At 40.0% G+C, this 26,218-nt stretch overlaps 1 protein-coding gene and 1 long non-coding RNA gene across 12 annotated transcripts in view; one reads left to right on the forward strand and one right to left on the reverse strand.

Annotated features, from left to right (window-relative positions):
* The window catches only part of LOC146395870 (uncharacterized), a 46,903-nt gene that overhangs the window by 16,404 nt on the left and 4,281 nt on the right, over positions 1–26,218 (reverse strand). The gene's annotated exons all lie outside the window — the stretch shown is intronic.
* Positions 709–14,024, forward strand: TLR3 (toll like receptor 3). 10 transcript variants are annotated; one of them, XM_084997884.1, is made up of 9 exons: positions 709–821; positions 923–1,028; positions 1,398–1,848; positions 2,067–2,231; positions 2,321–2,470; positions 3,730–4,181; positions 4,952–5,143; positions 10,020–11,872; positions 12,102–14,024. In XM_084997884.1, the coding sequence occupies exons 6-9, from the start codon at positions 3,738–3,740 to the stop codon at positions 12,328–12,330; spliced, it is 2,718 nt and encodes a 905-aa protein (XP_084854010.1). In that variant the 5' UTR covers positions 709–821; positions 923–1,028; positions 1,398–1,848; positions 2,067–2,231; positions 2,321–2,470; positions 3,730–3,737; the 3' UTR covers positions 12,331–14,024.

A 26,218-nucleotide genomic window follows, 5' to 3' on the forward strand; every position in this document is an offset into this window, starting at 1 on the left:
ACGAATCCGACTAGGAACCATGAGGTTGCGGGTTCGGTCCCTGCCCTTGCTCAGTGGGTTAACGATCCGGCGTTGCCGTGAGCTGTGGTGTAGGTTGCAGATGCGGCTCGGATCCCGCATTGCTGTGGCTCTGGCGTAGGCCGGTGGCTACAGCTCCGATTCAACCCCTAGTCTGGGAACCTCCATATGCCGCGGGAGCGGCCCAAGAAATAGCAACAACAACACCAAAAGACGAAAAAAATAAAGAAAGAAAAAAAGAAAAGGTTGATTTCTGGAATTCCCGTCTTGACTCAGCAGTAACGAACCTGACTAGGATCCGTGAAGACAAGGGTTCCATCCCTGGCCTCCTCAGTGGGTTAAGGATTCGGCATGGCAGTGAGCTGTGGTGTAAGCCAGCAGCTGAAGCTCCAATTAGACCCCCTAGCCTGGGAAATTCCACATACCCATGCCGCAATATGGCCCTAAAAAGAAAGAAAAAAAAAAAAAAAAAAGGTTAATTTCTGCATTATTTGTCTTCACAAGGTTGCTAAGAATGAGATAAGTGAAAGTTCTTAGCTTTGATAAGGAATTGAGGTTATTTTTTTTTTTCTGTTCCATTGACTGCACTCTACTAAATGCTGACAGTCACACATCAGACTTTGTTTAAAAAAAAAAAAAGAGGAATTCACTCTCAGATATTCATTAACCTCCTGAGTATAAGCCCGGCCCACATCAAAGGGTGAGGTCTTAATCCTTTCAACTTTCTCTGTTACTAAACCTGTGACCTTTTAATAAAACCCAAAGGGACTGTACCTGAAGAAGATAAACAAGGCATTTTAATGGTACAATGTAAAACACCTCCGGCTGAGATTGTGGGTTTTTTTCCTTTGTCCTTCTTAGACGGTACCAACGTGTTTTGTTTTTTTTTTTTCTTTAACTTTAGTTTCACTTTCAAGATTGCAGCAAACTTGCCACACTTCCCAGATGAAAACGACTGGAATTGGACTAAAGAAAAAAGGAATGGCCAGCTGTTGTCAGAGTAAATGAAGGTAAATATTTTAATCTCACTGGGATAGGCTCTCTCATATTTGGTAAAGCTAGAAGGCACGTTGGTTTTAGCATTCTTGGCTCTTTTTTTGATCTGGTGCTTGAGATCTAGTCAGAATCATTCAGCAAGGAGAGAAGAAAAGGGAGGTGAGGTGGGTGGGGAGAACTCTATCCTAACTCAGAGGACAAGCGACAGTAATTAACAGTAATTAATGAACTTCTAATTAACGTGATAAATCATTTTATGCAGTGTTATTTTTTTTTTTTTTTCCTTTGTGGTGTTCTATAACTGGGAAAACATGTTTGGGAAGTGATGGAAATCAGTTTGCCACAGCCTTTTTTAAAAAAAAAATCACATCTTTGTCTTAAAGATACAAAACCCCATGGGCTGAACAGAGTTTATCTCCTTTCTTGGCTGGAGAGGAGTTGGGAGCTGGCATTTTGTCATGGGCTTGACAAGGAGAAAACACTTCAGGTGTTCCTAGGTGTGAGAAAATGGCTTTCTTTGGCGTCAGAAAGGAAAATGGAGGAAGAGGAGACATGGAAAGATGTGCAGATGTGTAGAAAGGTCGGAAATCTGGATAAGTGAGACTCATGCAGTCTTGGTTTCAGGAATCTGCCTCCCAACTTTACATTAGGATTGCGTGTTAGTGTGTGTCTGCGTATAGGTTTATCTGCATACATTTAGGGGAGAAATCCTGTGAACTTACAAACCAAACTGTACAAGCCAAACTGTAAATGTGATTGACTCTAAGCAGCCTGACTCCAGACAGCACATCCAACCATGATGCAACGTTGTCTTTCACTCGAACAATGAAATGTGTGAGTAATCTGCTTTTCATCTCTTTTAAGCCTGCTTTGTTTCTGTTACATTTCATGCAACATCAACTCTTCACTCTCATTTCATTCTCTCCCTGTGTTTTTGTTTGTTTCACTGAAGCACATTTCAGGATAACTTTTCACGCAGGTTGCCTAGAGATAAACTTTCTGAGTCTGTGCATATCTCAAGATAATTTTTAACCTCATCTTTAATCTTTCAGCTGGATATGAAATTCGGAGTTCGAAATTATTTCCCCTGAAAGTTTTGACAGCTTAGCATGATTGTTTTCTAGTGGCTCATATTGTTGATGAAAAGTTCTGCAGCTTTCCAGATCTTTCCTTTGGAAGTAATTGAACACATGTTCTCCTCAGAAGGTTTTAAAAAGGTTGTTTTTTTTTTGTTTTTTTTTTTTTAACATGTGAATGGTTACAGTTCTGAAGTTTCATAACATTCTGTGTATTTTTCCTTTTTCAGTCACCCTGCCTAGCATTTGATGAGTCTTGTCCATCAGGTGAAGTATATCTTCAGATCTGGGAATGAATATCTTTCAGTCCTTATGTGTTTTGTCAACGGCATAGTCCTTCTCAGTATTTCTGCTCTCTAACTACAACCCTTCCAGAAGAGGTAAACATCACCTAGACAAGTGAGGGGAATGTATTGCATACACTGTAATATGTTTGTTATATTATTTGTAATATATGTGTTAGTTGGTAAATAGAGGTAGTACCCTTATGGTACTGGAGGAGAGGTTTAGGATTAGCCTTTACAGTTAGAAATGTAGCAACAGATTAGGTGAAATAAAAAATAACAGGACATAGGGAGTCTGGGGTTAATTGATGCAAACTATTGCATTTGGAGTGGATAAACAATGAGATCCTGCTGTATAGCACAGGGAACTATATTCAGTTACTTGTGATGGAACATGATGGAGGGTAATGTGTGACATATATGACAGGGCACTTTGCGGTACAATTGAGAGAACACTGTAATCAACTATAATGGAAAAAGTAAAAATGATTTTAAAAATTAAGGAAAAACGTGAAGAGAATGAGAAAATAGTATGATTAATTTCCTTATCTTTCTAATGGAAAGAAAATGCTTAAAGTCAGGAAATAGAACACAAGCATAGGGGTTCCCATGGTGGCTCAGTGGGTTAAGAACTGGACTAGTATCCATGAGGATGTGGGTTCAATCCCTGGCCTCACTCAGTGGGTTAAGGATCCAGTGTTGCCACAAGCTGTGGTGTAGTTCGCAGATGTGGCTTGGATCCGATGTTGCCACAAGCTGTAGTGTAGTTCGCAGATGTGGCTTGGATCCGATGTTGCTGTGGCTGTGGTATAGACTGGCAACGGCAACTCCCATTAGACCCCTAGTTTGGAAAATTCCATATGCTACCTAAAAAGAAAAAGGAAGAAGAAAGAAAGAAAGAAAGGAAGAGAGAGAGAGAGAGAGAGAGAGAGAAAGAAAGAAAGAGAGAGAGAGAGAGAGAGGGAGGGAGGGAACGAGGAAGAAAGGAAGGGAGAAAAGGAAAGGAAAGAAAAGAAGGGAAAAGAAAGGAAAGAAACATAAGCATGTTATTTAGGTTTGTGAAAATGACCATGAGAATTAAAAGTAGAAACTGTCAAGAGGTTTGCCTTGGAACATTGCTGCGGGAGTGGAGGTGAAGAGTGAGGAAGGAGGTTGTATGTTCCATTTGTTACTTTTTTGTGCTGATTTCCATTTGAAGTATTACCTGTTGACACATACTTGAATATCATAAAAGTTGTGAGTAGCGAGGTCACACAGTCACACTTGGTTTTGTATCTTATAAGGAATAAACTAATGCATATGAAGGCATATGCTATTAATGTTGCCCCTTACTTTTTATGTTTTTCTTTTATAAGGCAAAATCATGAGCAGGAGTTTGCCTTGTCATATCTACTCCTTTTGGGTACTGTTGCCCTTTTGGATACTGTACACAACTTCTACCAACAAATGTACTGTTAGACATGAAATAGCTGACTGCAGCCATCTGAAGTTGACTCAAATACCCGATGACCTCCCGGCAAATATAACAGTGTTGAATCTTACCCACAATCAACTCAGAAGATTACCACCTGCCAATTTTACAATATACAGCCAACTTACTACCTTGGATGGAGGATTTAACACCATCTCAAAGCTGGAGCCAGAATTGTGCCAAAGTCTCCCTTTGTTGGAAATTTTGAACCTCCAACACAATGAGCTCTCTCAGCTTTCTGATAAAACCTTTATCTTCTGCATGAATTTGATTGAACTCCATCTAATGTCCAACTCAATCCAGAAGATTCAAAATAATCCCTTTAAAAACCTGAAGGTAAGATGGAAATGAACATTTCCATGAATGCAATAAAAAACATGTTATCAAATGTCGTTTTCAAATCATTTCTTCACCTTTAGACTTCATATCTAATTATCAAGGTGAAGAATAAAAAATCTGATCTCCCCAAATGAGCAGAGGGGGGACCCCACACACCAACACAGCCTTTGTGATTAGAAACATTTGCAAAAGAGAAAACATCATCTTAAATCGGTTTCAATCTTAATCTTAAAGAACTCTGCCAAACAAACAAAAATTAACGTTCTGTACTAGCCATGATGCAAAGTTTACATAACTACCAATATTGCTCAATATAAAAATCTTTTTTAAAATTTCATGAACAGCAACATTCTCCTCATACTTAAGAAAATATTTTTTCATCTTTTCTCTTGTTTAATTTCAAAGCTGTTGCATGTCACTATATGTTTGATTAACCACATGAATATTTCTTAGATCATAAATAATGCTTATATAAATCAGTAAATAAATTCTTATTATGAATATTCCTTATACTATGATATGTAAGCTTAAATCCTTTTATCTTGGTAAGAGGAATAAAGTGATACTTTGAAGTAAAAAATTAATCTTTATAGAAATGGTATTTTTATCACCACCAAGATTTTTTTTATTACTCTGATTATCAATTTTCTATAAAATTATAGAAATGTGACATTTTACTCTTCCATTATTTCTAATATTCATGTACATTTAGAAGAACTATTTTTGATGGCAAGATGGTAACTTATATACATATTTTTTCTCCTCAGAATTTAATCAAATTAGATCTATCTCATAATGGTTTATCATCTACTAAATTAGGAACGCAGCTCCAACTGGAAAATCTCCAAGAGCTTCTATTAGCAAATAATAAAATTTCTGCACTAAAACGTGAAGAACTTGATTTCCTTGGCAATTCTTCTTTAAAAAGATTAGAGTTGTCATCAAATCAAATACAAGAGGTAAGATAAAGATTTGTATGTTATACTTTTAAGTGTGGGCAGCCCCTAATTTTGTCAGGTGGAAAAGAACCTAGGAGTTCATGTTGTGGCTCAGCAGGTTAAGGACCCAGCATCTGTGAGGATGTGGGTTCCATTCCTGGCCCCACTCAGTGGGTTAAGGATCCGGTGTTGCTGAAAGCTGTGGCGTAGGTTGCAGACATGGCTGGGATCTAGTGTGGCTGTGGCTGTGGCTGTGGCTGTGGCTGTGGTGTAGGCAGGCAGTGCAGCTCTGATTCAACCCATAGACTGGGAACTTCCATATGCTGCAGGTACAGACATTAGCAGGAAAAAAAGAATCTAAAGATAGAGGTAGTGAGGAGTTCCTGCTGTGGTGCAAGGGATTGGGGGCATCTTGGGAGCGCTTGAATGCAGGTTCGATCTCTGGCCTGACACAGTGGGTTAAGGATCCGATGTTGGCGCAGCTGAGGCTCAGGTAGCAACTGCAGCTTGGATCTGATCGCTGGAGCATGCCGAGGGGGTGGCCAAAAATGAAAAAAAAAAAAAAAAAAAAAAAGGTCTAGTGAAAGTGGTGATAACCTTTATGATGTCTTCCAGAAATCCTTCACACTTACTGCTTGGGGCCATTGATATCATCCTCACAAGAAAGGGAGTTTGGTAGCAGTTGGGAGCTGGGGCTCTGCTCTCAAACAGAAGTGGGTTAAAAAAAAAAAAAAAAAGAAGTGGGTTAAAATCCTCCTTCCATTGTAGACGAGGACTTTGGCCTTGGGGAACTTATTTAATCTTTCTGGATCTAGCTTTCTTGACTGTAAAGTGGAAATAATACTGTCTATTGCACAAGATCCCTGGAAGAATTAAAATAGTATGATGGTTAAGAGCACAGGCTTTAGAGTCAGATGAGCTGACTCCCTTCTGGGTTTTTTATGTGTTGCTAATTATGTAATTAGGCACATTATTCAGTTCTCTCTGCTCCAGTGCTTGAGTTTTAAAATTGGTATAGTAATAACACTTCTCCATAGGCTTGTGTGACAAAGAATTTAGCACAGTGTCTGGCATATAGTAAGTGCTCAATAAATGGTAACTAGCATATTTTTACAAAAACCTTTTATAATGGGGTAAACTTAGCTAACCTTCCCTATTTGGATCCATGATCTCCATTTTTTTTTTTCAATCTTCTCTTATTTTTGCATAGTAGTGTGTCTGTATTTTATTCTTTTACAAACCAGAAATAAGAATACTAGGAATTCTTAATAAAATCAGACTTTTTTAAAGCTGTATTAGTCTTCAGACACAAAGATAGACTGAATGATATTATCCTGAGTAATAATTAAATATTTTATGCAAGCTACTCATGTTGATTTTTGAACAGCATTTTTAAGAACATTTATTGTAGGAATATACAAATAAATGTAAAGTATATAAATAATGAGGAGAAAAATAAAAATCATCCAAAAGCCCACAATCCAAGGACAATCATTTGAAGATATTTATCTCCAGCTTTTCTCCATGTAATAAAAGAAGAAACAGTAGCAGCTGAAATTAATAGAATATTTATGTGTCAGGCATTGTGACAAGTTCTTTGTGTGTGTGTGTGTGTGTGTGTGTGTGTGTGTGTGTGTGTGTGTATAGTCTTTTTAGGGCCAGACCTGTGGTATATGGAAGTTCCCAGGCTAGGGGTTGAATTGGAGCTGTAGCTGCTGGCCTACACCACAGCCACAGTAACGCCAGGTCCTTAACCCACTGTGCAAGGCCAGGGATTGAACCTGCATCCTCATGGATACTAGTCAGATTCGTTTCACTGAGCCACGATAGGAACACCATGTAAATATAATTTTATAGAGCCCTGTAATAAACTTAAACTTATTATCATTTTGCTCAAGAGTAAATTGAGATGAAGAAAGATTAAAGAACCCTGTCCAGAGTCTCATAGGTGACGGTCTGGTGACAGAACTGGGTTTCTGGCCATGTGAGACCAGGGGCCATGCTCTTAACCACTGTGCTGTGTTGTCTCTCTGAGGATGACAGTGGATCCTCCCTTTTAAAAAGTAAGATCATTTACATGTATACCTTCTTTTTTCTCGCATTATCATGCTCCATCATAAATGACTAGACATAGCTCCCAGTGCTACACAGCAGGATACCACTGCTAATCCATTCCAAAGACAGTAGTTTGCATCTATTAACCTCAAGCTCCCAATCATCTCACTACCCCCCACCCTTGGCAACCACAAGTCTATTCTCCAAGTCATGATTTTCTTTTCTGTGGAAAGGTTCATTTGTGCCTTTATATTAGATTCCAGATATAGGTGATATCATATGGTAGTTGTCTTTCTCTTTCTGACTTACCTCACTCAGTATGAGAGTCTCTAGTTTCATCCATGTTGCTGCAAGTGGCATTATTGCGTTCTTTTTGATGGATGAGTAGTATTCCATTGTGTATGTATACGACATCTTCCTAATCCAATCGTCTGTTGATGGACATTTGGGTTGTTTCCATGTCTTGGCTGTTGCAAATAGTGCTGCAATGAACACGTGGGTGCGTGTGTATCTTTCAAGGAAAGTTTTGTCTGGATAGATGCCCAAGAGTGGGATTGCTGGGTCATATGCTAGTTCTATATATAGTTTTCTAAGGTACCTCCATACTGATCTCCATAGTGGTTGTACCAGCTCACATTCTCACCAACAGTGCAGGAGGGTTCCCTTTTCTCCACAGCCCCTCCAACATTTGTTATTTGTGGACTTTTTAATGATAGCCATCCTGACTGGTGTGAGGTGATATCTCGTGGTAGTTTTGATTTGCATTTCACTAATAATCAGGGATGTTGAGCATTTTTTCATGTGCTTGTTGGCCATCTGTATATCTGCCTTGCAGAAATGTCTCTTCAGGTCTTTTGCCCATTTTTCAATTGGGTTGTTGGCTTTTTTGCTGTTGAGTTGTATAGTTGTTTTTATATTTTAAAGATTAAGCTCTTGTCATGCATCATTTGAAACCATTTTTTGCCATTCTGTAAGTTGTCTTTTTGTTTTCTTTTTGGTTTCCCTTACTGTGCAAAAAGCTTGTCAGTTTGACTAAGTCCCATTGGTTTATTTTTGCTTTTATTTCTGTTGCTTTGGGAGACTGACCTGAGAAAATATTTGTAAGGTTGATGTCAGAGAATGTTTTGCCTATGTTCTCTTCTAGGAGTTTGATGGTGTCCTGTCTTATATTTAAGTCCTTAAGCCATTTTGAATTTGTTTTTGTGCATGGTGTGAGGGTGTATTCTAGTTTCATTGATTTGCATGCAGCTGTCCAGGTTTCCCAGCAACATTTGCTGAAAAGACTGTCTTTTTCCCATTTTATGTTCTTGCCTCCTTTGTCAAAGATTAATTGACCATAGGTGTCCAGGTTTATTTCTGGGTTCTCTATTCTGTTCCATCAGTCTGTCTGTCTGTTTTGGTACCAGTACCACACTGTCTTGATGACTGTGGCTTTGTAATATTGCCTAAAGTCTGGGAGAATTATGCCTCCTGCTTGGTTTTTGTTCCTCAGAATTGCTTTGGCAATTCTGGGTCTTTTGTGGTTCCATATAAATTTTTGGATTGTTTGTTCTAGTTCTGTGAAAAATGTCATGGGTAATTTGATAGGGATTGCATTGAATCTGTAGATTGCGTTGGGTAGTATGACCATTTTTACAATATTAATTTTTCCAACCCAGGAGCATGGAATATCTTTCCATTTCTTTACATCCTCTTTAATTTCCTTGATTAAAGTTTTATAGTTCTCAGCATATAAGTCTTTTACCTCCTTGATCAGGTGTATTCCCAGGTATTTGATTTTTGGGGGGTGCAATTTTAAAAGGTATTGTATTTTTGTATTCCTTTTCTAATATTTCAATGTGAGAAAAATATGTATACATGTAAGTGTAACTTGGTCACCATGCTGTACAGTAGAAAATTGACAGAACACTGTAAACCAGGTATAATGGAAAAAAATAAAAATCATAATATTAAAAGTTAAAAAAATAAAAAATAAAAGTAATATATTGTGACAATCCACCATGTCATTAAGAATTATTCAAAAACTTAAATTTAGTGACTGCACAATAATCCTATCATATGTTTTACCATAATTATTCTTATCACTTCCTGCTTTGCATTTTGACTCACCTTACTTATTATAAAGCACACTTTTCTTCCATATTTCTGTCATTTCTTCCATTAGTCCTAACATCACCCACATGACAGTAGAAAGACTCTCCTGGTAGCCTTAATCCCTATTCTCTCTGGATTCCTTCTCTCCTGCCTTTTGCTGTCTTTCCCAGCACTGAATCCCAGAGCAGCCCAGGCTTCCACTGAGGGAATGGGCGCCAGAGTGGAAGGGAGCTGACAACACATAAGGAAATAAAGTCAGGAGAAAACCTTAGCAGGAAGACACAGGGGAGCACTGAAGCTCAGAGTCACAGGAAGGAAAATGCATATCAATGTTTTGTGATAAAATCCACCTATTCATTCCAGGATGTTCACTGAGAACAGTGGTCACCAAGAGAGAAACAGGATCTGTCCCAGAGGTGGCTTTACAAATAACTTATTAATTACAATTATACTCGGTATGAGGAAGTAAGAGTCCCAGAAGCCTTAACCGAGACTAGGAGATCAGGGAAGACCCTCTGAAGAGGTGGCATCTAAGCTGAGTCAGGGATGCTGAATAGAAGCTAGCCAGTGGCCAGGGGAGGCAAGGGCTAGAGCAGCAGGGGAGGGACACACGGGGATGGAGAAAAGACCCAGAGGAGGTGGGAAAGAGGAGAGGGTATTGAGTAAAGAATTGTGCTTAAACTTTTCAAGGGCCATACAGACTCCATTGTATTTTAGTTACTAACCTCTTTTTCCATCCCACTCTTAGTTCTCTCCAGGGTGTTTTCATGCCATTGGAAAATTATTTGGCCTCTCTCTGAACAATGTCAAACTGAGCCCCAGTCTGACAGAGAAACTTTGCTTAGAATTATCCAACACAAGCATTGAGAATCTATCCCTGAGCAACATCCAGCTGTACAAAACCAGCAACACGACTTTCTTTGGACTAAAGCAGACAAACCTCAGCATGCTTGATCTTTCCCATAACAGCTTAAGTGTGATTGGTAATGATTCCTTTGCTTGGCTTCCACATCTGAAATATTTCTTTCTGGAGTATAACAATATAGAGCGTTTGTCTTCTCGCTCTCTTTATGGGCTTTCCAATGTGAAATACCTGAATCTGAGACGATCTTTTACTAAACAAAGCATTTCCTTGGCTTCACTTCCCAAAATAGAGGACTTTTCCTTTCAATGGCTAAAATCTTTGGAGTATCTCAACATGGAAGATAACAACTTTCCAGGCATAAAAAGGAATACTTTCACAGGATTGATAAAGCTGAAAAGTTTAAGTCTATCCAACTCCTTCTCAAGTTTGCGAACTTTAACAAATGAAACATTTATATCACTCGCTGATTCTCCTCTTCTCATACTCAACCTAACCAAAAATAAAATCTCAAAAATAGAGAGTGGTGCTTTTTCTTGGTTGGGCCACCTAAAGGTACTTGACCTCGGCCTTAATGAAATTGGGCAAGAACTCACAGGACAGGAATGGAGAGGTCTAAAAAATATTGTTGAAGTCTACCTTTCCTACAACAGATACCTAGAGTTGACTACCGACTCTTTCGCCTTGGTTCCAAGCCTTCAACAACTGATGCTCCGAAGGGTGGCCCTTAGAAACATGGATTGCTCCCCTTCACCTTTTCACCCTCTTTTTAACTTGACCATTTTGGATCTAAGTAACAACAATATAGCCAACATAAATGATGAACTGTTGAAGGGTCTTGAGAAACTACAAATTCTGGATTTGCAGCATAACAATTTAGCACGGCTCTGGAAACACGCAAACCCTGGCGGTCCTGTTCAGTTTCTGAAGGGCCTTTCTCACCTCCACATCCTTAACTTAGAGTCTAATGGCTTTGATGAAATCCCAGCAGATGCCTTCAGGGACTTATCTGAATTGAAGAGCATTGATTTAGGATTGAATAATTTAAACATCCTTCCACCATCTGTCTTTGATAATCAAGTGTCTCTGAAGTCATTAAGCCTTCAGAAGAATCTCATAACGTCAGTCAAGAAGACTGTTTTTGGACCTGCATTCCAGAAGTTGAGTAATTTAGATATGCGCTTCAATCCGTTTGACTGTACGTGTGAAAGCATTGCCTGGTTTGTTAGTTGGATTAATAGTACTCACACCAACATCTCTGAATTATCCAGCCATTACCTCTGCAATACTCCACCTCAATATCATGGTCTCCCAGTGATTCTTTTTGATACATCACCCTGCAAAGACAGTGCCCCATTTGAACTCTTTTTCATGATAACTGCCAGTATGCTACTGATTTTTATCTTTATTATACTGCTCATCCATTTCGAAGGCTGGCGGATATCTTTTTATTGGAATGTTTCAGTGCATCGAGTTCTTGGTTTCAAAGAAATAGACAAGCAGCCAGAGCAGTTTGAATATGCAGCATATATAATTCATGCCTATAAAGATAGGGATTGGGTCTGGGAACACTTTGCCCCAATGGAAGAAAAAGATGAAACTCTCAGATTTTGTCTGGAAGAAAGGGACTTTGAGGCAGGTGCCCTTGAACTTGAAGCAATTGTTAATAGCATCAAAAGGAGCAGAAAAATTATTTTTGTCATAACACAACATCTACTGAAAGATCCATTGTGCAAAAGGTAGGTGAACCCTGTGAAATCTGAAGTGTGTTCTTGTTTTTAAATTGAGCTTTCATAATATTACTAACATTATTGCTCACTACCCAAAGAATTTTAAAAATTAAGAAAAAACATAACCTGGTTTTTAGTGACAGATTAAAGTTAACTATAAGGGGAATTTTAGATTTTAGAGCTTTTGGCTATTAAAAATTATGTATTGACATATAATTAATAATTTTTTTAAACTTAGATTCAAGGTGCACCATGCAGTTCAGCAAGCTATTGAACAAAATCTGGATTCCATTATACTGATCTTTCTTGAGGAGATTCCAGATTATAAACTGAACCATGCACTCTGTTTGCGAAGAGGAATGTTTAAATCTCACTGCATCTTGAACTGGCCCGTGCAGAAAGAACGGATAAATGCCTTTCATCACAAACTGCAAGTAGCACTTGGTTCCAGAAATTCAGTACATTAAGTTTATTTAGAGATTAAAGGAGTAATTTTCCTAATTTAAAAAAGTTCCATGGTAAACTTGCATTTTACTTGACAATAATGTAAATCTACTTTTTCATATCTATAGGTAAGAGTATATTATATTACATCTCTTCTAGGGAAATTGATCTCCCTAATTAAGGCTTTTTATTACCAATTAACTTCATTTAACCCAAAATAAACATATAAGAATATCCTTTACTGATGAATACACAATTGTTTACTGAGGCTTATGGGAAAAAAAAGTTTCAAAATACTCCTCATTTAAAGAAACGTTAGAATTATATGAAGATTTGTGACTATTATATTGGGGTTTTGTCTGGAGGTACTCAGAATAAAATATAACCATATTAATAGGTACAATTTTTTTCAGTTGTGAGAAAGTAAAATATACCTTCATATTTTTATTTTTAATTTTTTTATTATTATTATTATTATTTTGGTCTTTTCAGGGCCTCACCCACGGCATATGGAAGTTCCCAGGCTAGGGGTGGAATGGGAGCTATAACTGCTGGCCTACACCACAGCCACAGCAATGCAGGATCTGAGCCACGTGTGCGACCTACACCACAGCTCATGGTAACGCCAGATCCTTAACCCACTGAGTTAGGCCAGGGATTTAACCCTCCTCCTTATGGATACTAGTCAGATTCATTACTGCTGAGCCACAACAGGAACTGCCTACCCTCCTATTTTAAAAAGTTTCATCACAGTAATTTCCGGTTGAAGTGCTTTGTATTCTAGTGGTGCCTGTCGCACTGTTGGTTTTGTTAAATGTTAAATGCCGTTTTAATATACACACTCAAGGCAGGAAACATTTACACTTCCTTTGGTCATTGAATGAAATAAATATTTTAATAAATATTTATGTTTTTCTGATATTTGGCTCTACGGCCATATAAGAAACAATTCTTTTAACCCAAGTGTTGTAGAAAGGCCCACTTCCTGAGGGTTAATTAGTAGGTTGGCTTTGTGGAAACAAAATGTTGCCTTCCCTTGGTCACAGACTCAGGAGATGGCCCTACTCAAATCACTGGGTTCCACTGGGATTTTTCGACTGCTGATCTTGAAAATCATGGTGATAAACAAAAGCTTAGCTCTTTCCATATCATTAGTGATGACAAGTCTGGCAAAATACATTCACAGAGAATATTTTATTGTACTATAAAGGAGAATGTTGTGTGCCAATTCATCCTTATGACTGTTTCTGTTTTATTTTGGTTCTACAATTAAAAGAGTCTAATTATTGAAAATAGATGTGAATAGCTTTTTAAAGTCTTTATACTTCTAGTATTCAAATATAAGGGAGAGTTGAAATGATAATGTTGAGATAATTTCTATACTTGAAGCACTCACTTCTCTGCCAGGTTAAGGGAGCATTTGAGATGTCACGTTTTGGAACTTTGATTTAAACAGTTCAGTATCCTCGGGACTAAGTTCACATAATCCTAAAAAAAAAAGTCATACCCATTGTACTGCTGGTTTCAAGACTCTATGGTCTCCTCACCACATGAGTATGTGGAGAACTTTTTTCACTCTCATATTATACACGGCCCTCACACTGGAGACATTTGTTTTATAGCTTTTCGGGTTAAGATTTGTTTTCTAATGGTGAAATAATCTTGTTTTATTTGGGCATCATAAAATAAAAATCACAATCGCTTTTTTCTTGATGCATTTTATGTGTTATCTATCAATAGTCTCAACTTCATTAAAACATTTCTATGATGATGATGATGAGTTTATCAATATATTATCAGTTTGTGAAAAACAGCAGGAAGCGATTTGGCTTTGTTTCTCTTGTTTATTTGCTTGTAAGGTAATTGACCAAATAGGCACAATTTAAAATGACTTCAAATGTCATTTTTAAAAAGTTGCTTAATATTTAAGAGGTTAGATACACAAAGGATGGCCTGTTTAACGGAATATGAGTAAAACTAATACAAGGTGTAAGGCTTGCCTTGTGTTTGACCTACACAGGAAGCGACATGCTCAACCTCTGCAGGCTGTCCTTTCTAATTGTTCTCAGGAGGAGAACATCTCCCTTGGGTTCAAGACAAAGGGAGTGCAGAAAAGGATGTTTGTCTGACCTATTTAATTTCCACACGTGAATTGACTTGTCTGAATGCTCCCAGGATGTCATCATGTACTCTGTTCATCCCAATTCCTTCCTGTTTTCACTTTCAAAAGAAAACCCAGAGTATCAACAATATGAAGTTTAAAATACATCTAGGTTCTTAGAATTTTACCTAAAAATGATACCTTTTTAGGCTGTGATAAGAAGTAGATGTAATCAATTTGTTAGTGAGAGGGGGGTTCTTGGTGCCATTTATTTAACAATGTTTACTTTTCCAAAGGTCTACCTTAGATTATTTGTGAAAGGGTCTCAATAGGTGATCATTAGAAAATGTAAGGCTCTTCCAAATCAAGAACACAAAATATATTTCTTGAAATCTAGAGAGCCAGTGGCATCAGAGATCTTTTGGGGGTGATGGAAATGTTTTAAAGTTGGATTGTGGCAGTTATTTCACAACTATGTGCATTTACTAAAAATTGCTAAATCATACACTTAAAACAGGTGAATTTTTTTGGCCACACCCCTGGCATATGGAAGCTCTCAGGCCAGGGATTCAATAAAGCTTCAGCTGTGACTTATGCCACAGCAGTGGCAACACTGGATCCTTACTCTCTACACAACAGCAGGGACTCCTATGTGAATTTTTGGTATGTAAATTATATATTAATAAAGATGTTAAAAATATTATTCATTGAGGATCTAGGTACATGTGCCTAGCCCTGTGCTAAGCAATATGGGATACAATTGGATATGAGATACAAAGTTGAAGAAAATGGGGCAATAGGAGTTAGGGTGGGAAGAGCTTGTCAAAGGTGGGCTGGACAAAGAAGGCTCCATGGAAGGCTCAGACCTTTCAAAGGTGGGTAGTATTTGGGTGGGTGAGGAGGAAGATGGCAGAGTGATTTATAAGATGGAAGGGAGGGAGACATGAACTTGATGTTGGAAGACAGTGGGGATACTGCAGAGGATGGAATCATGCTGCGGAGGGCATGGCCGAGGAGTTTAGGTTCAAGAAGTTAGGTATTTTGAAATTGTAACTTTAAGGGTTTCTATTAAAAAAACCAAAAATTATAATAAAATTCCCTCTTGGGGTCCATAACTTGGATTTATGGGACATCTAGTTGAATAGAGAAGCATAACTTATAACTCCACAGTCCAAACAGCAGGCTTAGACTCACATAACAGAAGGGGATTTGAAGCATTTATTTTTTTCCCAATAAATATATAAATCTGTATTAAAATAGCAAAGCATAACAATCAGTTGATCATTAGTTACTAATTACACCAGGTGATATGTTAGCCATTCTTAGCTCTTGCAACTCTCTCCCTTTGATCCATCTTTCCGTCCAAGGGAGAAGCAGATTCTGTTTCATGACTTTCCCCCACCAGTTTAACAAACAAGCCATTGTATCCACTGGGCAGGAGTCAGGGCACTTTTCAATGGTGGAACTTTTCCAATTCTATATGAGAATTTCTGGGAAACCTGTTTTGAATTCTTAGCTCATTTTTTCGTTAAGTCAGTTCCCCAGCAAACAGATTCTGAGATGGAAATTTACATGAAGCAGGTTAAGGGAGTGCTCAGACTTACAAGGGAGAGAGATAAGCTGAATCAGGAGCACAGAGATTGATAAGTTGTGGTGCAATTGCAATTGAGGCCTTAGCAGACCCCATGGGGAGCTCTGGAGCAGGAATGGCCCTGCAGCGTTAAGGCTAATCTAGGCCAAGGGGCTAGACCGCTATACTCTCACATCAGCCAGTCAACGTATACAGACAACCCCAGGAAAGAAGTGTGATCTGAGCAAAAAGCTTTGCCACAAAGCAATTCCAAAGAAGGGGCTTGGTTGTGAAACACTGGAAGCTAATGCTCTGGACAGCTCAAAGAATAGGTGCCCAGGTCCTTGAAGGGGTGAGTTTGGTGGTTCACTACAGCATCCACTACACCCTTTAAGATATTTAAAGTTTGGTTGGTTTCTTTAAGCACTTCTGCAAGCTTGCAGCTATTTTTATTTATTAAAAATAAAGTCCCAGGAGTTCCAATCATGGTACAGTGGAAACAAATCTGACTAGGAACCATGAGGTTGCAGGTTCGATCCCTGGCCTCCCTCATTGGGTTAAGGATCTGGCGTTGCTATGAGCTGTGGTGTAGGTCACAGATTCGGCTCAGATCCCATGTTGCTGTGGCTCTGGTGTAGGCCGGTGGCTACAGCTCCAATTAGACCCTTAGCCTGGGAACTTCCACATGCCTTGGGTGCGGCCCTAAAAAGACAAATAAATAAAAAAATAAAAGTCCCAGAAATTATCAATCTACCCTGATCTATGGATTTCGAAGAGGCAAAAAGAAGTAAACCAACTCAAGCTCTGGAGCTCACAGAGGACGATATTAAGAGAATGGCATTGTCCTCCCCCTCGTCATGTTAAGTTTCAGAGTGTTAGCGGTGTAGCTATATTTGTTCAGTCCAATCAAGATGAAGAAGAAATGACGAGAATTTCTTATTTTACTCTCACTGGTACTCCAGTCTAGTCAACTCCTGTGGAAATCCTTCTTCACTATACCACCCACCCTCTCCCTGCCCCACCACACCAGGCAGAATGAGTCACTTCACTACTTATGCATCCATAGTATTTTTTTTCTTTTTCTTTTTTCTTTCTTTCTTTTTTTTTTTTTTTTTTTTTTTTTTTGCTTTTAGGGCCGCACCTGGGCATATGGAGGTTCCCAGGCTAGGGGTCTAATCAGAGCTACAGCTGCTGGCCTACACCACAGCCACAGCAATGCCAGATCAGAGCCACATCTGTGACCTACACCACAGTTCATGGCAACACTCTATTGTTAGCCCACTGATTGAGGCCAGCAATTGAACCTGGATTGTCCTCATGGATACTAGTCGGGTTCATTACTGCTGAGCCACAATGGGAACTCCAGCATCCGTATATTTTATTCAAACGCTTAGTCCAACTATATGTTGGGTTCTGCACACTATTTAGATCTGACTCCACCCTGGGTTCCCAGAATATGAGCAACTTGAATACAGAGAGCTTCATCTTATCCATCTTGGTATCCTTGATATCTAGAAGAATGACTGGAGCATAGCAATTTTTCAAACAAGATTCTTCTGAAAAGTAAATGTTAAATTGGTGTTGTGGCAGTGGACAGAGAAAGGAAATTGACATATAAGGATTTTTTCTTTTTTTTTAATGTATTTTTGCCATCAGGAAATTTTGTATTGGGTAGTTCTGTTTCTGGGAGGGAAAACGAACGAGAATCTGAATGTTCCAAAATTTCCTCCAGCATCCTCTAACTCTGCAATATATATTCCAAAAACATGCCAGAACCCCATATAGGAATGGTGTAAGGAGTGCCAGGTCCCCACTTAGACAAAACCTTAGTTTACTTTCTAAGTTTTCTCATGGTCTTCTCTTTCTGTTCATGCTTCATCTCCAGTCATTTCCTCATGTTTATGTAGTGCCTGACACATAGTAAGTAAGCAGTCACAAAAATGCTTGTGGATTGGATGAGAAAAGGATTAAGTGAATGAATATACCGTGAACTTCAGTTACCCAGAGCTACCTGCAGTTTTCCCAAACATGCCTTGCCCTTTCAAACTTTTCAAATCCTTACATAAGTGTGGTTCTGCTTTCACTGCTGTCCTATCTCATCTTTCTTGGCTGATTTTGGCCATTTCAAGGGTTAGATCGGGTTATCAGCTTCTCCTATAGGAGATTTAACTCTTGACTCAAGCCAGACTTAAACCTTGAAATTCATAGCCTTCCTAAACACACCTCTTCTGTAGGACTTTAACCCCGTCCATAAACATAAACTTATAAACTCTCAGAGCGCCGGAGAGTCTAAAGAGGCTGTAACCTTAAGATCTCCCGCTAGGAGAAAGGGCTTTGCATTGGCTGTGGCCTTGGAGGGGGCTTTCAGGTGGGGCGACTTTTCTCTGGTCTGTCTGTTTGCCATAGGTAACCTTTCAGTGTAAGGGGATTAGAGAGCTATTCTTCTGCTGGGGTTGTTTTGGTGTGAAGCCGTCTCACGTGGGATAAACACAGAGTCAGATGAGATCGTCCTTCCTCAGAGAAACCCGGTTACCTAAGCAGTGGTAAGAAACAGAGGTTCCCTCTAGACGTCCCTGATAACGGTTCCACCTTCCCGGCCTGGCAGCATCGTGATTCTGCAGCCTCTTCTGATGTAACCTGTCTCTGGTGGTTCACAGGGCATTCCCCAGCTCCCAGTATCAATCCCAGCCCAGAAGAGAGTGGAACATCCCTCCCTGGCACCATACCCACACTCATTAGGGGGCACCTGGTGATTTCTGAACAGAATAGCAGTCTACAAAGGGAAGACAGCATTTAAAGGATGGGCCAGGGCTGTGGTTAGGAAACTGAAGTTCATGTGAATCTTGGCATAATAGGCATTGAGGATCGCACCTCTGCATAAATTCCAGGAGGAGCCATCAGACACACGTCAAACTTTCAGGGTAGACTAACCAATTACATCATATACCCCCCATCTTCCTTCTCTCCCTCTTACTTTTCTTTTTATCTACCTTCAGTCTCCTTTTTTTCCCCTCTCTGTTCTCCCTGAATTATGCCCCACCATGGAAGCATGCTTAGCAGAAAAACACAAACATTAAAAAAAAAAAAAAACCTCTTAGGAATTTTTATCATCCCCTCCATTGATCTAAAGGACTATACCCTAGAGCAGAGGAGCTAAGCTGCTTGGCCATTTGTATTACTCCTGAGTTTGTAAATACTGAAAGGCATTCTTTTGGGGAGAAAAAGTAAGAGAAAAGGTCAGTGGGCTCAGGTGGGGAAAAGGCTTTATTTCATGTCCAGGCATCACTCTTGTCTTGGCCATAGTTAGAGAACATTACACTTGTGGATACTATCAAAACAACACTGAGGAGTTCCTGTCATGGCTCAGTGGTTAACGAACCTGACTAGTATCCATGAAGACATGAGTTCCATCCCTGGCCTCGCTCAGTGGGTTAAGGATCCAGTGTTGCTGTGACCGTGGTGTAGGCCGGCAGCTTCAGCTCTGATTAGACCCCTAGCCTGGGAACCTCCATATGCTGCGGGTGCCGCCCTAAAAAGACAAAAAAAAATTTTATAAAACAACGCCGAAATACAAGGGAATCCATATCAAAGATATGGCTGAGTGAAATATCTCACATATAACTTGAAGATTTAAGAATACATATCTGTTCAAGTCCTTAACCCATTAAAAAAAATCAGAATATCAGGTTTGTTTGTTTTTTTTTTCTTTTTTCTTTTGTCTTTTTAGGGCCACACCCATGGCACATGGAAGTTCCCAGGCTAGGGGTCTACAGAACTGTAGCTGCCGGCCTACGCCACAGACACAGCAACACAGCAACACAGAATCTGAGCCACATCTGTGACCTACACCACAGCTCACGGCAGCACCAGATCCTTAACCCACTGAGCGAGGCCAGGGATGGAACCCCCAACTTCATGGTTCCCAGTTGGATTCATTTCTGCTGTGCCATGACAGGAGCTCCTTTTTTTTTGAGGGGGGTTTGTTTTTGTTTTTGTTTTTTTGCTAATTGTCCCTTATATATTTGAAAATTCCCAAATGTTCTAGAACAAATTTCAATATGTGGTGGTGGGGCTGGGGGTTTCCACACAACCAAGAGGTTCTCTAACACAGCTGGTGTCCTATAATTCCACTCAATTCTGAAACTATCTGCTTGGAGATAACATCATATCCCACTGACTGGGAGCTCAGTCCTACAAGACTGCCCTCCCCTGCCCTGCCCACAGCAGGTGGTAGTTGCAAGTCTAAGTTGTCACCAGATTGGAAACAAGGTTCCAATGCCCCATTCCTTGAGTTCCATTCATTTGCTTCAGTGGCTGACAGACTTCAGAGAAACATTTCACTTACTAGACTAATGGTCTACTTTTAAAGGATATAACTCAGGAACAGCTAGATGGAAGAGATGCATAGGGCAAGGTATGGGGAAAGGGCTTTGGAGCTTCCATGCCTTTCTGGAGCTTAGCTCTCTCCCTGAATCTGCAGGTGTTCACCAACCCAGAAGATCTCCAGGCCTCATACTTTCGGGGCTTTATGGAGGTCTCATTATAGAAACATGATTTAATTTTTCTCTCTCTCTCTCTTTAGGGCTGCACCTGCGGCATATGGAATTTCCCAGGCTAGGGGATCTAATCGGAACTACAGCTGCCGGCCTACGCGACAGCAACACCAGCTCCAAGCCATGTCTGCAACCTACACCACAGCTCATGGCAACACTGGATCCTTAATCCACTGAGCGAGGCCAGGGATCAAACCTGAAACCTCATGGTTCCTAGTTGGGATTTGTTTCCACTGCACCACAATGGGAACTCCCAGAAATATAATTGATGAAATCATTGGCCACTGGTGATTGAGCTCAAAGTCAAGCCCCTCACTCCTCCCCAGAAGTTAGGGGGTGGGACTGAAATTTCCAACCCCCAATCACATGCTTGGCTCCCCTGGCAACTAACTCCCATCCTTATGTGCTTTCCAAGTCACCTCATTAACCTAAACCCAGCTGTGGTGAAAGGGACTTGTAAATAGCAAGACACCAGCTTCACTTTTATGGCTCTGAAGTGATTTCAGAAACTGTGAACAAAAAACTAAATATCATAACAGAAGCTGCTCCCATTGGTCTTATCACTAACTAAGGACATTTCAAGGGTTTTAACTCTGTCCCAGAAATGAACAAAGGCCAAATATATATTTCATAAATAAATCACAATATCACAACCCCTTACCAGATATATGGTTTGAAAATGTCTTCTCCCATTCTGTAGGTGGCTTTTTACTCTATTGGTTATATCCTTTGCTGTGGAGATAAACTAAAAAGATAGCTTTTTAGTTTGATGTAGTCCCATTAGTCTATTTTTGTTTTTGTTGCTTGTGCTTCTGGTATCATATCTGTGAAATCGTTGCCAATACCAAAGCCCATGAATGTTTTCCCCTGTATTTTCTTCTAGTACTTTTACTGTTGTAGGTGTTATGTTTAAGTTTTTAATCCGTTGAATTGATTTTTGTGTGTGGTGTAAGATAAGGCTAATACGTGTATGAAAAGATGCCCAACATCACTAATCATCAAGGAAATGTACAGGGAAACCCACAATGAGTTATCACCTCACACCTGTTGACATGGGTATTAGTGAAAAGCCAAAAGACAACACTTGTCAGTGAAGTGGTGGAGAAACTGGAAACCTTGCACACTGTTGGTGGGAATTAAAATGGTGCAGTTTCTATGGGAAATAATACAGAGGTTCCTAAAAACATTACAAATAGAAATACCATATGATCCAGCAATTCTTTTTGTGGATATCTATTCTGTAAAAATTTAATAAACAGAGACCAGAAGGGGGAGCTCTCATACCTTGTGAGGATAGCAGAGACAAACAGGAAGAAGAAAGACCTCTCTTCTTTCCTGGCAAGGACTGAGCAATGAAAAGCCAGTTTGCTATAGCCCTCCCCACTTCCTTTTCCTCCCTAGAAAGATGATCTCCTTTCCTTGCTGTGTGGGGACTTGCATGCGTCTCACCATGGTTACAGACCCAAATTGCAATTCTATGCTGATCCCCAATAAGCCCATCTTTTCCGGAGAACTATCTGACAGTCTATTTGTTTCAGGTCAACAATGCAAAAGAGTTAAAATCAGGCTCTCAAAGAGATATTAGTGCTCCCAGATTCATTGCAACACTGTTCGCGATAGCCAAAATGTGAAAACAATATAATTATATGTTATAATAATCTAAAATAATCTATGTATCTATGCATATATGCATATACGTATATGTAATTATTTTTTATTTATGAGATTCTTAAAGATAAATTTACTTACATGCATCCTGGACAGGAATTAATGTTTTGTCCATGCTATGTAAGAAATTACTTAAAATAAAAGGAAGTATTCACATCTTTCCTTGAACTCTCATTTCTATGATTCTCTTTTTAATCTTCCTCTTTTCCTTTTGTGCTCATTGACCAAAAGTCTTTAAGCAACCAGGGAAAGTTTATTACCAATTACCATAACAACAAAGAAGTGGCTGCAAGAGGAGTCCAAAGAAAGTCCTTGATTGGCTTCCTGGCTGATCGAATACAAATTAATAGGCTGTAATTTTTAAAAACTGTTTAAATTAATAGTATAAATTATCACTAGTCTTTTTAAAACTTGTTTTTATCACAGTGGACTTTTCTTGCTACTCTTTAGAAGTTAGAACTATGGAGTTCCCATTGTGGCTTATGGAAATGAATCTCACTAGTATCCATGAGGACGTAGATTCAATCCTGGCCTTGCTCAGTGGGTTAAGGATCCCATATTGCTGTGAGCTGTGGCATAGGCCAGGGGCTACAGTTCTGATTTGATCCCTAGCCTGGGAACCTCCATATGCCACAGGTACAGCCCTAAAATGATAAATAAATAAATAAATAATAAAAGTCAGATCTAGGAACTTATCATTTATAACCTAAACTTTAAACAAAATATTCTAAGTCTGGAGTTCCCATCGTGGCTCAGTGGTTAATGAAGCCAACTAGTAATCCTGAGGACTTGGGTTCGATCCCTGGCCTTGCTTGGTGGGTTGAGGATCCGGCATTGCCGTGAGCTATGGTGTAGGTCCTAGACTCTGCATTGCTGTGGCTGTGGCCAGTGGCTACAGCTCCGATTTGACCCCTAGTCTGGGAAACTCCATATGCCACAGGTGTAGCCCTAGAAAGACAAAAGACAAAAAAAAAAAAAAAAAAATTCTTAGTCAGTACAAAGTAAGAATATTTTACGCCCATCATGCCTTGTATACCACTCCAAAATGTGTGACGCTGGCATAAGGGTTATTTGGAGCTGAAGGCAACTGAGAAAGAGCAGACCCCAGGAGGAGTGGTCTGCACCCCTCATCTGCATGAAAGCAGAACATAAATTCTCCTTGTGAAGGCGAGCCCCTCCACTTGCCTTCCAGAAGCAGGAGAATCACCTCGTCTCTGCAGATGAGATGGCACCATGAGGCAGTCTACACTACAAACCTTACTAACCAGCCTTGTCTTCCAGTACTTTCCCCATGTATTTACCCTCCCACAGTTTGCTGCCCTTAGAACTTAGAAACTTGAAGTTCCTTTCCTTTGTCTTGTCACTTCTCTTTCAATTTATCTTTGTTTCTTTTTCTTTCTTTTTTCTTTTTCTTTTTTTTTTTTTTTTTTTTTTTTGCTTTTTTGCCTTTTTATCTTTTTAGGGCCACACCCACGGCATATGGAGGTTCCCAGGCTAGGGGTCGAATTAGAGTTGTAGCCGCTGGCCTTCGCCACAGCCACAGCAATGCCAGATCCTTAACCCACTGAGTGAGGCCAGGAATTGAACCCAAGTCCTCAAGGATGTTAGGAGGACAGGAACCACTGGGCCATGACAGGAACTCGCAATTTGTCTTTCTTTTGTTAAGATGCTCTATCAACTCAATTTCTAACCACTTCTTTTAGTTACCCATCACTGAGGTCTCCTGTATGCGCAATGAACACATTAATAAGCTTCTTTGTTTTTCTCTTGTTAATCTATCTTTGGTCAGTCTAATTTACAGGGCCCTAAGGTGGGTAGAGAGAAAAATAATTTTTTTCCTCTCCTACAATCGCAATTCCTTTTTTTTTTTTTTTGTCTTTTTGCCTTTTCTAGGGTCTGTTCCTGTGGCACTTGGAGGTTCCCAGGCTAGGGGTCTAATCAGAGGTGTAGCTGCTGGCCTGCGCCAGAGCCACAGCAATGTGGGATCCAAGCTGCGTCTGTGACCAACACCACAGCTCATGGCAACGCCGGATCCTTAACCCACTGAGCAAGGCCAGGGATCAAACCCGCAACCTCATGGTTCCTACTCAGGTTTGTTAACCACTGAGCTACAACGGGAACTCCTGCAATTTCTTTTTTTTAGAACTAGTTCTGAAGTTTCCTCTCGCATCCCTCTTTTGGAGCATCTTGGTTTGTGAAATGTCTTTCATGAAGATTCAGGGATCTTTTACTCTTTTTTTTTTTTTTCCCCAGGGCAATTACCTTGCTTCTGTGAATCTTTTCAGATTTCTATTTATTGGTCTTTCACAAGATGTGTAAGTGTTGTGGAACACAAGTTCTAGTGCCCGAAGCTCAGTAAAGCAAAACAAACTGAAACGTTGGAGTTTGGAGCAGAGAAAAGTTGTTTTTTTTTTGTTTTTTTTTGTTTTTGTGGGGGAGCCAAGCTAAGAGAACTGGTGGCTTGTGCCCAAAAACCCCAAACTCCCTGAGGGTTTTCAGGAAATGTTTGTGTAGGCAAAATTTAGGCTGAGGACTGCAGGGTGTGTGACTTTCTTCTGATTGGTTGGTGGTGAGATGGGGGCAGTGTTTCAGGACTCAGAGGAAGTTACAGTCCTCTACAGGGGTGGGGGTCTTCGTTCCTACCAAAAACCTCAAAGGTTATTGTTATGTATATCCCTTGAAGAGGAGAGCAGGGACCCTGATTTAATTGCTGAACTGTGTCTTCTTCATTGTTCCTTTGTTTCTGCATTCCCTCACTGCCCTGATTAGCAGCTCTTTGAATCTGCCTTTTGGCACTCTGGAAAGAGCAGGGAGGCTGAAGAAGGCTTTTGCCGCCAACAAGAAATGATGCCTTCAGAAAGGTTTTGTACCTTAGCGAACCCCACAGGGTCTTGCTTGGTTTCATAAGTCCCATATAGCAGTTATGATGGGCTAAAACCAATGCTTTATTCTGAATCAAACTCTCAGGCACAGGGCTGCTCTCTACCTCCCAGTCCTCTTGAAGCACAAACTTGGAACCAACAGCACAAACAAGGAACATGCAGACACTTGAAGTAGACAGAAATCTGTGGATGAGACCTTAATGCCATTAAGCTCAGTAGCCCCACTGCACACATTTATTTCCTGTGCTCAACCTGGGAAGGTTCAGAGCACAGCTTCCAGTGGCTGCTGCCTGAGCCCTAGGCTTCATCTGCGCTGAGACTCAAGAGGATCTTTTCAATGTAACCTGGCATCACTGAGAGCTTACCCTGTCCTAGGCTCTCTTCCAATTTCCAAGCATATATCAATTATTCTAACTCTCACAAAGTTGCATTATTTGATATCAGAACTGTTGTATTTGTTGAATCAACAAATGCCCTTCCTTGTCCAGAAGTTTAGTTTGTTAGTTTTTTTAACAATCAAATTTGAGGGAGTTCCCTTCATGGCTCAGTGGTTAACAAACCTGACTAGGATCCATAAGGATGCAGGTTTGATCCCTGGCCTTGCTCAGTGGGTTAAGGATCCTGCGTTGCAGTGGCTGTGATATAGGCCGGTGGATATAGCTCTAATTCAACCCCTAGCCTGGGAACTTCCATATGCTGTGGATGAGGCCCTAAAAAGAAAAAAAAATTTTTTTCTTTTTAATAGAATCTTGGCCTTGGCGTCAAACTTAGTGAGACAATTTAAACCCCTAAACAGATTTTTTTTTTTTTTTTGTCTTTTTAGGGCTGCACCCACAGCATATGGAGGTTCCCAGGCTACGAGTCTATGGAGCCGTAGCTGCCGACTTACACCACAGCCACAGCAACCCCCAGATCCAAGCCACATCTGCGACCTACACCACAGCTCACCGCAACGCCAGATCCTGAACCCACTGAGTAAGGCCAGGGATCGAACCCTCAGCCTCATGGTTCCTAGTCAGATTCGTGTCCGCTGCACCACGATGAGAACTCCTAAATCCCCAAACAGATTAATCCTCAGATTATTTGTTTTAACTTTCAGGTTTCCAAAACATAACATTTTTTCATAGCGACATGGTC

The sequence above is a fragment of the Sus scrofa genome, chromosome 15 (genome assembly GCF_054392235.1).
Source record: "Sus scrofa isolate SSC_HxYL_T2T_F1_AM1 chromosome 15, Sscrofa_HxYL_maternal_Yorkshire_Landrace_v2.0, whole genome shotgun sequence".
Taxonomy (NCBI): domain Eukaryota; kingdom Metazoa; phylum Chordata; class Mammalia; order Artiodactyla; family Suidae; genus Sus; species Sus scrofa.